Source organism: Strix aluco, chromosome 3, assembly GCF_031877795.1.
Source record: "Strix aluco isolate bStrAlu1 chromosome 3, bStrAlu1.hap1, whole genome shotgun sequence".
NCBI lineage: Eukaryota > Metazoa > Chordata > Aves > Strigiformes > Strigidae > Strix > Strix aluco.
The window spans coordinates 4440891-4457797 of record NC_133933.1 but is presented as its reverse complement, the minus strand read 5'-3'; the positions used below and the strand labels follow the sequence as shown (position 1 = coordinate 4457797).

Sequence of the window (16907 nt, the reverse complement as noted above, 5' to 3'; positions counted from 1 at the left end):
GAGTCCAACCATCAGCCCTACTCTACAAGTTCTCCCCTACACCTTATCCCCCAACATCTCATCTAAATGACCCTTAAGTTGTTTCTAAAAGACCCTTAGGTCACCTGCCCTGCTTGCAGCTCCTGCCATCAGTAGATTAGATCAATGCAGTGACATTTACCAACCACACTTCATCTTACCCAAGAATAGAACAAAGTTTGATTTACCCTCCCCCCCCTTTCTTTTTCTTTTTAAATTATTTGATCTCCATTACACAGGCTGCAATCACTTATTTGAACAGGCCAATTATCCCACCACAGCTCAGTAACACTAATTACATTACAGTTCTCGGGGATGGAAGTTGCCAAGCTCTCCTGCTCATTAGCCAGGCTTCCTCCATTGATACAGCAGCAGGTTTTAAATTTCTTCCCTTCACATGCGTTAAGCTGGCTTCAATTTGTCCCTAATTAGAGCTTGGCTCCTTCAGTGCTACTTAAAGCCCTTCTATCTGCTCCAGTCTAGATCCAGCCAAAACAATTAGCACCCCTCACTACATCAGGGTCTCCTCACCACATTTTGCAGCCTACCATTCCAAAAACCCCAGGCCTTTAAAATTGTATCAGTTATACTATAGTCAAGAAGTTACTTCCAATATTTTCTTCTTTACTGTCTGCAAGCTGAGCACTTTGATTATTTTATTTCTTCAGTGTTTTTCTCTCAGATCCTCCTGTGATAGGAGGATCCTGAGGAAGCCAAGAACTGAACCTTTAAACCCTCCCACTCAGAAGAAGAGAACTGTTGTGGAAAGCAGCACAAGCCCCCAAGCCTTTCCTCCTGCCAACCGTCCTACCAGTGCACACTAGTGGAGAGTCTCCCTCTGTAGAGGACCTTTTTTATTCCCAAAATGTGTTTCTGCAATCACCTTCCTTAACTTCACTAGTGACCATCACCTGCTGCTTTTTGCACGTGGCTTTAATTTCCTGCACTGGCCCTTTTGCTAAGTTTCTTCACTCCACAGAGACTCCTTCTCCTACTGAGCTCTTGAAGAAGAGAAGAGTAAGGCCAGTTCCCTGACTCTGAGGAGGAACTAGGTCTAACGATGGCCAAGCAAATCCTCCTGTGCGTATTTAGAGAAGCTCCATGTCTGGGCAGAGCTGGGAAGGGAGGTCAGCATTAACTCTTTCAACTCCATGGGAAATGGCAGGGTCACAAAAGTGGTCTCACTTGGCATTCAGGTGTCTTCTGGCTAAATCCAGGAGAGAACTTAGCTGTTTTCACATTAAATAACACTACTGTAGAAAGAAACTACCTGGCTCCTTGATGCCTGATGTCAGAAGTGAAATCCAGATTTAGAGTTAGGGTTCTTCTACTCCCTCAACAGTTACTGGAGCAAGCAAGAGGTCTTTGAATGAGTGCCCAGACAAGCCAAATGAAGTCGCTGAAGCCAATCTGTCAATAAGAAATGCTGACCCGATTTTTGTGGGTGAAACTTAGTAACTTCAGGAGCTCGGGTACGTCAGCCAGGGCTGGCAGATTTGACTTGTGCAGCTCCTGCACTCAGCTCTCCTGAAGTCCAAGGGTATGGTATAGTGTTTTGGGGTTTAAACCTCCATTCATATCTTTCAAAGGAAATTATTTCCTAGGGTTCGAGTGCATGCCCAGGTTTTAGGAGGCCCTTCAGCCGGCCTGCCCACTCCAAACTCCTCCTGCCCTGCTCAGCGATGTTACCCAATGCTCACACCAACATCTCAGCTGGATCCCGACACCCTCCAGTCCCCACCTTCAAGCTGCGTCACTGTGAAGGAAATGATATAAAGCTCACAAAGCTGAGGATCAATTACTTGTGGTGGAATTTGGCACTGGCACTAGTTATCAAAGCATGCTCTTTGAGGGCAGTGTGAAGTCCTTGGTCACCTTCCCCAGCTGGTTCTAGCAGACTTCTGCTGCTGTGGTGAGACTGGTTTTCTTCTGGCCATCACCAGGAGCATCTGCGGAATCCACTTGAAGCTTCAGCAACCCAACGGGCTTGCTTTGTGTAGCGTCCACAGCTGCATGAGCTGCCTGGCCTCTGCGACACCCTGTTCCCCTTGGTCGGCCTCCAAATAGCTCTTCCACACATCCCAGCCCATCGCCCTCTCTCCTCAGCAGGCAAATTAGTCCCCCGTGGCCCAAGTACAACAAGCACCAGCTGTGAGAATCTTGCCTCGCTGAGCCCCACGGGAGCTGAGAGCCGTTTCCAATCCTTCCCATGGCCTCCTGGCTTTTCCCTCTGTGCTCGCTGTCACCATCTCCCTCCTATCCTCCTGAAATTCTCGCTGCCACGCTGCCTCCCCTCGCCTGCCTCGCTACGTGACAGGCAGCTCACTTAACGGGGCCTTGGCAAACCCCGCGCTTGATTTCACACCCTACTGCTCCTCCTTTGGGGAGGAAATGTGCCCATTTTCCTTTCCTTTCACTTCCCGCCCCCTCCTCTCCATTTCTGTCCTAGTCTTACTCCTCTCTGCCAAATTCACGGGCTGGGCTTTCAGCTCTGTTCCTCCCTTCCTTGCCTGCTTCTACCCTGTGCCATGTCCATCCCCCTCGCCAGGCCCCATTTCCCCACACCTCTTCTAGGGAGCAATTTGAGTCTGGCTGCCTTGGAGACTATTGATTTTAATAGGTATATCCCTTAGTACACTGGATTAATATACCTGCTTATCTCTTCTCCCAGAGATAATTTTTTACATTGTAAATTAAATAGGGAAAGGAAAGTCAAAAGCCAATGGAATAGGTTTATTCTTCAATGCTCTCAGTGGAAGGCCCCTGCAAAGGTACATTTCACAGCACATATATAATTGCATAGATGATTAACGAAACAGCTGGGGCAGTGAAAGAGAAGTAAAGCTGCTATAATTTGTTGAGGTAGTTTACCAGTATGGCTGAAAATCATGCAATTGCTGTTCTATAAAAGCTTGTCCTGTAAACCAGTAAGTTTTCTCACCAGTCCATGAACCTTTTTAGTTTCCTGTTGTTTCGGAGCGGCAGCAAATGCACGTTTTGCTGGGAGGGGTGAGGGAGGCCCTGGCACATGCAAGTTCTTGTTCTCGCTGTTGTGAACGCAGGAGCCTGCTGGGAAACTTCACTGACTCCTCGCGGCACTGCCCTTCCCGGGAGCAAAGGGATCAGGGGAAGGTCTTCAAGGGTCAGCAAGGTCTCCTGAGCCAACAGAGGCTTTTGAGCCAAAGAACAGAGAAAACAAGCATCTTGTGTTAAGAAATTTTTATTTGTCCTTTGGATCTGTAATGTAAGCACTAAAATTACAAGTGGAAGAAACATCATGCCACAAAATTGCATAGAATTTTTACAAAAATGTGAATTATGCCTCTGAAACAATCATAGATTGAGGAACCGAAAAATATGTACATGTTAACTGAAATATTTCATCCTACTTTGAAAGCAAATCATCAAGGACTAATCAATCACAGACACTATTAATACAATGTACAAGAGCAACACTGATTTCAAAGAAAGGCAAGCAATGATGTCCCTTTAGTTATCTTTCAGTGAATGTTTAGCTAATACATGAGCATTAATTAACATAATTATGAACATGTTAAATCTAAAATGTCTGGCCTTCATTAGAATTTTTAAAATTCTGTTTATACTGCCAAAACCAAGCTATTTTCAGTAGTGTAAAGATATCTGAAGTGCACGACCTAGTTTAATATAGACAGCTCTATTCTATACAGCAGAAAGTCCACGATACAGCATTTCCACACATTCAACACGGAACAAGGCAAATACATAAAAGGCACAAGACTTGCACATCATAAAGACCCTTTTTTCATTATCTTACTCTAGTTCAAGTAATATCAATATTAAATGGTATCTGTTTCACCGAAATAGTTTGAACAATGCAAGATGTACAGTATTACACACTACCTTACACCTGCAGAAAGTGGCACTGTACAGATATAAAAAAATGTGAGTACAGGAAATGGTCAAATACAAACGTACTGTAAAATGACTACAGCTGATAGTATATTTAATCCAACCAGTATATTTATTTCTTCTTAAATATAAATAAAAGGTTAACTGGTATTTGCCCAAGTTTCTTTGAAGACTGTGGTGAAGTCCTGGCTCCGCTGAAGTCCACGGGAACATAGCGCTGAAATTCAAAGGAGCTAAGATTTTACCAAAAAGCCTGCGCTGTACAACGGTTTCTATAATGCAATAGTCTTCAGTTTTATTGTGAACACTGCTATCAGTTTATTCTTTTAATAATTTAGACAATATGTCATTTTTACTTTAAAAAAATGCAGCATTACATCTTGACTCTCTAAGTTTTCAATGAGTGATTAAGATTGATTTCAAAGTGCAAAACAAGGATTAACAGAGGATTCACCTTTCCTAGCATTAAAATCAAAGTCAGATTTTTTAATTTCATGTTCACAAATTTCATCATCATAAACCAGGAGAGTTTAATCCAAAATATGATCTCCAAACCACGTACAAGTTTTCTTTCTTTCTGCTCTAAGTTTAAAAAAGAAACATAAAAATACTGTTTTCCAAGATTTGAACTTATATATATATACACCATTATTTAACTGAAAACTTAAGCTTGATTTGTACTTTATTGCTTAAATTTAAATAAAATAAGTTACTTTAAAGTACTAAAATCCTGAGGGAATGGAAGTAAAGTAACTTAACTGTTACGATGTATTAAAATGCCTCCCCATGTAATTGACTGCTTTCTCCGATTGCTTTTTAATCCAAAGTAAGGCCCCGATCTTGCAAACATGTATGTGAACATTATTGCCCAGAACAGTTGCACTGAGCCCGGTGGTGCGCAGGAAAAGGTGAGTTTGCAGGATCAAGCCTCTCGATGCAAACCACTGTCTTTTGAGCTAGTTTATCCTTCGCCCTAAGACGCCTCGTCACCACACGGCTGAGGGAAAGGCCTGTAGCATTATGCATTGGCTTGGGTACAAATAAGAATCTGTCCATAATGTTTCATAATTCCTATTTCTATTAGTATGGGAAACCAGAGAATAGCATTTCTTTACCTTTTCAAATATCCTGACTTTCACAAAGTCCCTCTGTCGTCTGACAGACAAATGTGCTGTTACTTCTCTCATGCATATCATACAGTACACTAACTTTGATTGTTCTTATTTTAAGAAGTCAGTTAAACGGATTAATATACATTTTAAAATAACAGTGATCAGGTTTTTATATTCTGCTTTTAAATTTCAGACCTTAGTAAAACTGAACCTCAGTCTTAAAAATAATGGAAGATTCTGTTAAATTTCAAATACTGTAGTCCTAAACATTTTATAATCCTATCAAATTCAGTAAGCTTAAAATATGATACTTAAAATCAATACTTTTGAGTCTGCAAAATATATATCAAATTTATATTCTAAAACTACTTTGATTTACAACACTAACACCACAAAAAGAATTTTACGATTCAATGACTGTTTTATAGCAGTATAACCCAGATGTTAGCTTTCATAAAGATTCTCTCTACTCACGTATCCCTGAAACATTTCATTTGGCCAAGAGACCGCGCCGACTTCAAATAGAAACATGCTGTGTGTGTATATAGACGGATGTGTGTGCACATATAGCTATATATATATATACAAACATATATGCACTCACACAGTGTAACAAACACAGACGTACACAGACACCGACAATCTCCAGGCAGAGTTCTTCTCTTTGTTTTCCTCTCGTCCCCACAGTTCCAGGAATTTTCAGCAGCAAATATATTTCTTTCCATGTGATAAACATAATATCAAGACAGCAAGCCACCAGTGCTTGCAAAGCTAAAAAGGATTAAATGTTTCAGTGCAAATGTAAAATGATGGTACAGCTGTAAAGGTGCAGTTATAAAGAAGGAAACAAATATGATTACGTACTGTTACAATATTCTCTAGGATCTGTATTAGTTTGGAGCACTTTGCGTTGGCACTCCAAAAGGAAATCTGCACACATTTGTCTCTGTACAATACACTGGTCTTCATTAAACATTCTTAACAGTGAACATGGCCAGAAAATTACCCATTGTAAATTGGCCAAAAAAAAAAAAAAAAAAAAAAAAAGGAGAGGATGGTTAACATATTAATTTTCCCATTACAACTGCACTAAGCTCTAGAATAGTAAGATGAAGAAAGAGAATGAAGACCTTTGCACAATACTTTTTAGAAAATGTTCCTTTTGGGAAATGTGCACTTGAATGCAGATCCCTCCTGCCTCCCGAAGCGCTTCAGTGGCAGCTCACATCGGGAGAGCGGAGATGGGCAGCTGGGGAGGGGTGCGCCCTGGCGCACTGAGTGTTTCTTGGGCAGTTAAAAAGTAGTATCAAACACTTTTTCTGGATTATCTTCTTCCAATTCCTCTTCACTTTGCAGAGGTTTATGATTTGATTTTCCACTGTCAGACGCCAGGGAAGAGGGGGCAGAACTGTGGTCTCCATCTTCGCTGATTTTCCCTTTCATGGCTTCCTGTACGAACTCCAGAATTTCCAAAGGCAGTCTTTTGAATTTGTCTTGATATTCCTGATCAAGTTCCACCTGCAACTACAACAAAAGAGACAAGCTGTCCTCAGGTGTATCTAATGCGAGCAGTGCTACAGTATGGGGAAAGTACCACACGAGGCAAGGGGGAAATTAATAACGCTGTTTTGCATGATTCAAGAATATATTCCTTCTTTTTCATACCAGCGCCACACATCCAATACACCTATTGATTTCCATGCAGTCATTGCAAAGCTGAAGGAACATGCGGTTATTTGTACGTAAGGCTGGTTTTGGGCACCATCCTTGGGTACCCAAATCCTTAAAATATATGTGGATTTGACCGTATTGGTGTCCATACTCCCACTGGCTTTCACAGACCCGATTCAAGTGCAGTATGGATCACGGACGAGCCTTTGAAAGAGCAAGGCCTTTATTAAGCTCCAGGTAGCGAATCACACATTAATCACACCACAAACATTGCTCTGAGAACAATATAATCACTTTTGCCAGATTTCTTGGGTTGGAGAAACCATTAGGAAAAAGTCAGTTGTCAAAGGGAGTCAAAGAGGGAAGTAAAAAAAGTTAATTTCTTAGGGCTAGATCATGGAAAGTTACATTATCTGATTAATGCAGTACGTGTCTTGGACATTACTGGGGAAAAAGTGTCATATCATCAACAGGATGCAAAAGGCATGCAGAAAGAAATCTGGCTATCAGTCTTCAGGAAGCTGTGGGTCCTTTCCCAGTATTTATTTGTATAGCCTTTGTTTTTAGTGCCCATATTAGGATCTGCATGATCCATTATTTAAAAAACAGTAATGTGCATGAAGTTTTCAACTGAAGACAAAGCCAATTTTTTCGTCATGACCAATATGAGCACGGCAGGAAGCAAAAGGGGTGAGTTCCAAAGCCAAACCCGCTCCAACCATCCAACCATCCATCCATCCATCCATCCATCCATCCATCCATCCATCCATCCACCTTCTTAAAAAGAGGGAGTCGGATTCTGCTAACTGTAGCTGCAGCAGTTTTGCAATAGTTTCTTGGGCAACCGTATTTTGAGCTATATTTTTTTCCAGGATGCATAAAGGTGCTATGGATTCTGATCCTTCAGTTCTGTGCTGGAATCTACCCCATCTAGTTTCACGTCTCCTTCACCCCATTGCAATGGCCCTCAACAGGTGATACAAATTTTCACTTGAACCTTAGGACCTATACTAGTCTTGCCATCCTTGACCTGTCCACAGCATGTGACTTTACCACTACCCTCCCGCTGAGCTCTTCCAATCCCATTCCCCATGCTTCTGTCCTGGTTTTCATCCTGCATCTCTGACTTTATTTTTGTGAGGCCTCTTCTCCTTTCTCCTGATGTGCAAATCAACGTCCTTAGCTCACCTGGTCTAGTTCTACATTCCTTAATTAGACAAATATTGCAGCCTTTCTTCCTCAAGATCTAAGATCTGGCTTTTTCTTTTTGGTTCCCCTGCTAAAGATCCTTTCCTGCTTTGTTTCTGGTGATTTTTCTGCTGTTCTGGCCTCGGTTTCCCACCTCTGTGTCACAGTGCTGATAAACACCGAGTCTGAGGCACAAACGGTTGCATTAAATACGCCCTGCCTCTAAAATGTCCAACCAGTTCTACCAACTATTAGACAATCACTACCATAACACCCTTCTTCCATGTGGTACCCTTCTGTTTTCCTGACTTTCCTTGGTTTTCTGGCTTTATGTCCATTAACACATAATTTTTGAAGGGATCCCCCTTTCGTCTCCATTTTGATAACGCTGCCAAGAGTACACATATTATCAGAGGAACAGTGCTGTAGTTGGCAGGAAAAACCCACAAGCAACGCTGATCATCCCTCACCACCCGGCTCACCGCCGGGGCCCTGCAGCCCCAGGACTCCACTCCTGCTGCCCAGTGACCTTCTCAACCACCAAGAGGCTCCATCTGCACTGCTCTCTACTTCAGAGTGATGGCACCGTGGTGCTCACATAGGTCAGACTACAAATCCTAAAATCACGTTCTAGGCAAAAGGTCTACCAACATGGTGCAATCACGCTTGTGGTTACAGTTCACTGCTAAACACCCGCACTGCTTAAACAAACAGGAGGCAGGGAGGGGAAGGTGAGTCCTTCTCTTTATTTATAATAATTACCCAAAGATGCTATCACAGTGAGAGGGAGATTTATGCCAAACGAGGGACAAAACATTCCTTGGGTTAATCTGGCCAAGTGCCACTGTCTTTTGCTGTTGGGGAGCGTTTGCAGCCGGGCTCCGGGCTGCCGATGCAGATCCGCAGCAGTGTCCGAGCACCCCACAAAGCCAGTTAAAGTTCCTGCAGGGAGAGGCAGCTTTGCATACGGTGTTTTTTTTATAAATCTAGGAATTGTGGGAAAGGGTCCAGAGCACTGGAAAACAAAGCTTTATATAAGGATATTAGTTCCTTTATACAGCAGTGTCTGAGCCAGAGATGAGCTGCTGCATTTCCCCACCTCATTTTCATACATGGAATTACTGAATTTGTAAATTTTGGGTACCTCAGGTATAGAAGGAGGGATGTAAGATCAAAAATCAGAGAAAGTCTCCTGGCTCTCAACTTTCTTCAGAACCTTGATTTGCTTAATTAGGTTTAAGAGCAATAGAAATACTCGAAATCCCTCAGAAACTGAACGTTATCTGAACCCAGTGCAACCATCAGCATGTTGTTAGATAGCAACTGTGTCTAATATTCACCTCCTAAAGCGCCTCCAGTGGATAATCCCCCCTAAATTGAGTGTTTAATAGAAATGACATGAATCTGGAGCTACCTCCCTCTCTTCGGTGTCTCCAGAGACAGTCTATATAGATATCTAATCATGAGAAGGTTGAAGTTAGTTGAGAAGGAGCAGACAGTAGACAAGGAGGGTTGATTAAAACTGCAACAGTGTGTAAAAATTAGTTTTCTTTTTGATTTCAAAGGCACTGTCAGTCCTTCCCCTTGCTCGGCTTCAGACGAGCACCTCTGAGCCCATTCCCTGACCCCCAAAAGCTATCACACAGGACTCCAGCTGCAGTGAAGAGCACAACAGGCGCAACGCAGCCGTCCCACTGCCAGACCCGGCCCCTCACTGAAGTCTTCCTCAGCAAGCCTGGGGCTTGCAAACCCACCAGAGTCTCACAGTGCATCGGCGATGTTTCTCCTTAAACCACCAGACCCGGGCACAAACATCTGTGGGTCAAGGTTAAAGAAACAAGTTGCCTGCTTAAAACCAGCTGGCTCAAAAAACCCAGCTGTTTTTCTTTTAAAAGCCTCAGTATGCTTCTGTTAGACAATGATAACCATATTCTGTGGCTTTACAGGGACATTACAGTTCATTCACTAATGGAAAGCTGCCCTCCCATTAGTAGCAGTAGTCATGTATGTCTTTCATTTGGCTTGCTGACGGCATGACAAAGTGCCATGCCAGTGTGTGTGTGTAAGTAAAAACCTCTCTGCACAACCAGCACCCCACCAGACTCCGGCCCAGTGTGGCCTTAGCGTTCAGGTTGCTGTCCCCTTGGGTTGCTTCCCATCACAAGTCCACCTACTCGGATTTCTCTGCCCTCTAGCTACTGAACAAGGTGACCTATACTTGCTTTTAGGATTTTGGACCCAGACAAGGCGGGGAAAATAAGACTGATGATTAGACGGGCAGATCATTATCTGGACCACTGTTCCCATTAACACATAACAACCTTCTTCCTTCTGTTATCTCACTAGCTGCCCTCTAATGGATCCCCTGTCCTCTCTTTAACCCCCAACAAAAAACACATATTAATGTCACCTCCATGTGGCTTTATTATCCCACAAGGGGTTGGAAACATTATTTCTTGTTCGGGTAAATCACGCTCCCATGTACTTTACTTACAGGCAATGAGTTAATACTTTAAAATTTGGAGCCATCACTGTTTGCAGCAGAGTCCTTGGGGACAGGAGATGAATGCGTTAGTCACTCTTGATGGCTGTGGCCAGAAGCTCTAACTCTTGCATGTATACTTCTATCTACTTACCCTTTATTTTTCACCCAACAGTGCTAGTTAAAAACCATCAGCTGATACTCACATCAGCTTTAGAAAATGGGTACGTATAAGTACTATTATCCCCAAATTACAGAAGGAGAGAAATTAAGCTTAGGTAGGGATCAAAGCTTGGGAGGTGCCGCCTTCAGCTGCCTCTGGTTTGAAAGGGCTCTCTGCCACTCTGTTTATATGATCGTTTATCAAAATAGACATACACCAGCATGGGCTTGGAACAGGCTGTGGACGAAGCTATCCTGCTCAAAATAACAGTAGAGATGGCGAGGCTTTGCCTGCGACTGTCCTGCCTCTGGTGGTGGCACCCCACACGGGTTTCCACGGGGGAGCTGTGCCTGAGGGGTCCCTTTGACTTCAGCCAGTGACATTAGGCAGCGTGGGGAACCGAGGGGCTTGGGCTCGTGCACCCTCGTGCCCCGGACAAACGCCACCATATCCTTCAAACCTCGACTACAACCAACGCAGCCCCTAGCCCTAGGGACAGAAAATGAGTGGGGCTTTACATGACTAAGCCCGTGCCTTAGTGAGCAGAGCTCCTGGCAGCCAGCCAGCTGCCCAGCTGATCAGCTCACATTCCCTCTCAATTCAAAGGGCTCTTCGGCATCCTTGGCTACAACCGCTTTCCAAAAAGGGTCATCATTCAGAGAAAGGCCTCAGCAACCCTTCCTTGGAATGTGGGAGGGGAAAATGAATATGGTCATTCAGCTTAAAGCAAGGAAAATGCACTCAGAGAAGGAAACGGGTGGTATTATTAAAACTATTTATAGCATTTATAGCTAGCTGTTATTATTAAAACTGCCAAAATAACGTAGCATAACATAGCATGAAAATAGCGACCAGTGCATTAAAAACAGTAACTGTGATCAATAAAGAATTACAGAAGCAAAAATTGTGGTTTTAGACTGTCCCGATCAAGCCCCTGTAGACTTTTGCATACTTGCAATGTGATCTAATGAACTTCTGTTTCTACCAAGAACAAAAATAAAACGATCACATGAAAAGCGCAACGTGCTGCCAACACAAGTTACCAGGAGGGCTGAAGTTCACATGGAGTGTTTAGGTTAAAAAAAATTAGAAAATTAGGAAACAAAATAAGTATGTTAAACCCTTTAATCCTTTATTATTCCACATTTATGGTGTTTCATATTATCTTGTCCCTGAGTTTAAGCTTCAAATACCGAACTCCTCTCTCTTCTCACTACCTGAAATACACCTCATCCCTCTTTTCCGCTGCAGAATCTTTTATTTTTTAATATTCATTTCAGGATTGTTTTAAAGATAACTGTGGAAAAGCAAAGAAGCTCGGCTAACGAGGTATAGGAATCTAATAATGAGCTACCAGACGTTTCAGATGTAGAGCAAAGTTAAGAGAAGTTTTGCAGTAGCTGAAGCCATGGGAAGTAGGTATCTGCACAAACATAAATGGCAACCACCATCTAGGACCTCGGGCGTCAGGAGCAAAGGCCTTACTGTGCGCATGAAAAACAACTGGCGGACTAAAACATGACCCTATCACTCACATAGAAAATTCAGGAATGCCTTTGTGGGCTGGTGCTGTTGCCAGCTGCTTGTGAAAGTCTACTGCATCTACTGCACAGCCTCCATGGCTTGAAGACAAGAGGCGGGCACGCAGCTGGCTGCTGCGCAGCCCCGATTCCATCTGACCTCCTGCCCCTCACTTTGGCTGCCCAAGGGAAAGGGAAACGGTTGGGAAAAACATGTCCAACCCATCTCCCTTCCTGCCACAGCAACACCTTTGAAGCTGTTCATGTGAACACTGCTGCTCCTTCCCGTTGTACCTTCAAAGTGGCGTTTCGGAAGTTAGTAATGAAAGTGTTTTCCAAACAATTTCCCCCTCTCTTCCTTCCCCATACAGCTTGAGATACCGCATGCGTGGTCTGCACAGCGGTGTGACCTCGTAGCATCATTCTCCTGATATAAGATGCCCTGCCAGAGGCAGTTATCTGATGCAAAACCCACACACTTCCACATGGACTGGGATTCATTCCAGCTCACATGTTTTTTTCAAATGTATTTTCAGCTCAAAAATAACGGCAGGGTCACTACTTAAAAAGCATGTAAGGAATTAATCTTCAAGCAAAAACGTTTTGAGAAAGTTATGTGTGAAATACAACTAGTTACACGCTTTGGTGAAAAAACCCTACCAAAATGCAATTTTGTTGAATCAAAAACATTAATTACGGACATATTTGTTTTGATGAAGTTCTTCCACTGCAAAAATTTGATATGACTCCATATAAACTTTTTTAAGTCTCAGATTTTCCATTCCACTTGCAATTCTTCTGTAAGGCCATTTTTTTTTGAGTTTTGTGTTTCTTCTCTTTCTCCTTTTAAATCTATCTGATGCTGCATTATTCATAAATACTTTGCTTCCCTGATCACGCTCTTTCTTTCCCTGAATGATGCAGTGAGCTATGAATGAAAAATAATCCAAATATCCTGGCTCAAAAATCCAGGTAAAAATGTACTCTGAGAACTAAACAGTTTGGTATCTCCAACAATCTCTGACACTTCCAACAGCAGACTCTTCATACTCAAGCTTTTAAAAAGATTTTCATAATTTTGGGGTTCTGACTCCAAATGTGAGAAATTCTGAAGTTGCGTTATTTCTCCTTGAGGTAGAGAGCAGCAAAATATCAAAATAATGACTTTTTTTTTTTTTTTTTTTGTATTTGACTATTGTATTTATTCACCAATTGAAATGTGATGCTAATTTGTATCTGTAAGTACCGTGGCACTACCCACATGGCAGTAAAATATTTAATTCCACATAAACAGTACCTGTTCTTTTTGTTTTACTGATGAGAAACTCAAGTGCATTAATTTCTTCTGTGCAGTTTCAGCAGAATGTATTTTGACAAGAGGCAATAACTGGTCACTACACGATTCTTAACAAAAGGGGGAACTGCAACCTCTACAGGATATTTCTCTTTAGCAAAGCTCCCATTTTCCTTTTCACAGGTCCTTGGAAATGTTTATTTTGTTAAATGATCTTTTCACTGGTCACAGCGAAAGCACGTTGCAGCAGAAATACTGGTCTGAGCTTGTGGCCCCTTTCTCACTCCTCCTCTGTTTCTCTAAATCTGCTAAAGCCCCAAATACTTATTTTTCTTCCTGCAAATGTTTGACCCATGTGCCTAAAGATAATTTTGAATAGAGGCTTTGGGGCTTTTAAGACTGCATCAGACAACAAATATGCATAATGTCAGCGACCTCAATTTAGCTTCCAAAATAGCACATAGAGGACTCCCAGATTAAGGGTACAGAGAGCAAGCAAGCTGCTGTTCTGCTGCTTTTCATTTTCAGAGCTTACTTAATTAGAAAGCCATTCTGGAGGGATACAGCATTAAAAGATATATGAGTAGCAAGAATTGTTAAAAGCAGATGGAGGCTCAATAACGGGGAGAGTGAAATTGAGGAACAGAGCTCAGGGATCAAGTGATTTATAGGCAGCAATTTTTGTGTAATTGGAAACAGAAGGAGTTTCTTATTAAGGACCATGTTATTCCCTCCACTAAGCAGATTTCTGCTGGGAAGGCAAAGGAATAACCACAGCTTAGCTGTCCTCACGCCTCATGGCCACAGTCCCTCTGCAGCACTCACTGTGCTATGGTGGCCCGCAGAAGACGGTGGCTTGAGGTGAGGATGATGGGTTTGAGGAGACCCGGGATTCCTCTGCAGGAGATTTCCAAAAGTGATATACCCACCTCTGCCATGGGGAAGAATGGCCCAAAGCAAGCAGCTGGGCGATGCAGTTTCTTGGGAAGCTATTTCTCCAGGCCTGGGAAAGGAGTTAACAACTCTACATGTGCAGAGAGCACCTAAGTGCTCTCTTTTTCTTTTTCTCCTACTGACTACAAGCAAGTGCACAAAGGAACATGCCACCGTGTTAATACTTGGGCTTAACATAGCCTCTCGAGGACAAAATAGCTAAGGGTGAAATGAAACTATTCAGGTAGCTGAGGTTTTATCTCAAAAGATGCCGGAGCGTGGAATTAAAGAAAACCTAAGGGCAGTCAGTATCAGAGATGGTGCAAAGAACAGCTCTGCACTAGGTAAATGACAGCCGGCACAGGAAATGTCTACACTGACTGGAAAGCTCCCCTTAATGATTCCTGTCCTCAGACAAGGACATCTCAGTCTCAGTGCATGCCCATCACTGCGTTTTCAAGTAACAGTTACTTTTCAGTAACCAATGGACAGACACAAGGGACACCAGTTCTAGGACTTTCTCTCTGCCAGCCCCATCTCACACCCTTTCTCTCTCAGAAAAAGCTCCCCCAGTCCTTCACACCTGGTCTAACACACCAAGCCTATCTTCCCGCCCCCAAGGTCTCCATGCTATTCCCGAGACCAGGCATGCTTGCTGTATTTTTGACCGATCCACTACTGCCACCCCTGCCTTCCCATGTCAACAGGTTGCACAGTCCAGATACTCTCCTTCAGAAATTGTCCCAAGATGGGCTTGAAAAAATCACTGTAAACGCCCAAAGCATGTCACAAGCCAAGGAGTCTAGAAACTGTATCCTGTGTCATCTTCCTTTATTTGTATACTCCTGCTTCGACTTCCCCTTCCATGGTTCAGCTTCATGTCTCTTCCTATTAAAGCAAAGGTGATTTGCTATGCCTCCCTAATGTACAACAAGTCCCCATATAAATGAGTCCTTTAATATCTGCTGTCTCAAGGCATTAGACTGTAACCTTAGGGCCTTCATCAATCTGTGTCTCCACCTTTATTAACTGCAACCTCAATTAAACCAATGGGACTGTGAAGAAACCTGGCACCTGGGCTTCTAGATTTTAACACTCTCGTAAAGAAACTCGTATCTTCTTATTGTATGGTAAACCAAAAGCTATTCCAAGAAATAATTCAAAACTAAATGCTTGAGTGATGAGATGCCCATCAGTGTTGCCCAGTTTATACGTGTATTATATATACATATGCCTGTACTGTACCTCTGCTGAAAACTTTTGAGTCATTACAGCAAAAGCCTGAACTGGTGATCTTTTCCTACTGGCAGTTGTATTATTAGTAGTAATTTCAGACCTCTTACATTTTCTTTCAAGAGATAGCTTGTACTGAATTCTATGGGAGGATTTTCTTCACAATAACTTTTGTTTCCCGTTTCTTCATCAGTACAGCAGTTTATTCTCATGCAAAACCCTGCTCTGTGCCTTGTAAGCTGCATACTTGGAATCACTCTTCTTTCTGATGACTATTTTGTGTAATTGTTTCCTTTTGTGGATAAAATGCTTTCTTAAGCTGTCAAGTTTTTGGTTTTTTTTTTTGATTACTCTATAAATACGTGACCTATGCATCTCACGATGCATATGAATAAAGATAATTTGAGCTAGTATGAATGGGAAAAAAATTCCTCTCTATGAGCATGTATAGCATTTTAAGGCTAGATTCTGCTCTTTTTCATTATCACTGGAGGAACTTAGCTTCACTGTAAGCAAAAGAAAATCTGCTCAGTTTCAATGCAATAAATCCAGAGAAACTCCACTGAAGTCTCATCTATCATCAGATACTGCCCTTAGTTTATTGGGGTGGATCCAGGGTAAATAACTTTAGTGACATAGCTCAAAAAGAGCTTCTTAACTGGTCCTTTTATGAAGTGCTGTCCATATTTTGGAGACTGTCTTCAAAACAAACAAGAAAACAAGATCAGTGCATCCATTACCTTCTAACAAGTGATTTTTCCCCACTTCCAATGATACCTCCAAGGCACCCTGTAAACAGGCAGCTGAGTGTCCCACAGGCCTTGGAAGACCAGCAGTATTGTACTTCTCCGCTCAAGAGGTCATAACAGTCCCTTGGAAACTCCCTTTAAATGACATCTTGAGGTTATAACAGCAACAGTATATTCCAGAAATATTTCAAATCCCGGGTGAACTGGAGAATGCTGGACTCTCAGAGCTCTGCAGCACCACGGCAGCCGAGCAGGATGTCTCCAGGGGGCCCTGGAATCCACGGGGCCACTTCATGTAAAACGTGTTTTGCCTAAAAGCGGTGCTGTCCCGCAGAGCAAGAGATTCTGGCTATTTTTGAAAGAGGAGAGAGACAAGCAAAGAAAGCCTCAGGTGCTTAAGGCCTCCTGTGTGAGGACTCAGGAGCTGATGAAGTACAGATCTGAAAAAAATGTGGTGAAACCCGCACCACAGTGTTTGGATCCTTGCCTGAACTGCACTCTGAATACAGTTTAACGGAGTGTTTTTCAGTCTCTCACATCCACCTTGCTAATAGATAATTATCGTGTTGCCTGTGTCTGATTCTTGGCAGGACAACTCTAACAGGTCCCATCGGTATCGCAAAAAATTCCCTCCGAGCAGAGATGTCTCTCAA

General features: G+C 42.7%; 1 protein-coding gene across 4 annotated transcripts in view; it reads right to left on the bottom strand.

Annotated features, from left to right (window-relative positions):
• Nucleotides 1-3222: 3222 nt before the first annotated feature.
• PLCB1 (phospholipase C beta 1) overlaps nt 3223-16907 on the bottom strand; it is a 406198-nt gene continuing 392513 nt past the window's right edge. Inside the window, exon 32 of one of the 4 annotated variants that reach the window (XM_074817193.1) lies at nt 3223-6545. In XM_074817193.1, the coding sequence (XP_074673294.1) occupies nt 6315-6545 (231 nt within the window). In that variant the 3' untranslated portion in view covers nt 3223-6314. The remainder of the gene's footprint in view (nt 6546-16907) is intronic. The other 3 variants (XM_074817194.1, XM_074817195.1, XM_074817196.1) reach the window with 3 other exon arrangements.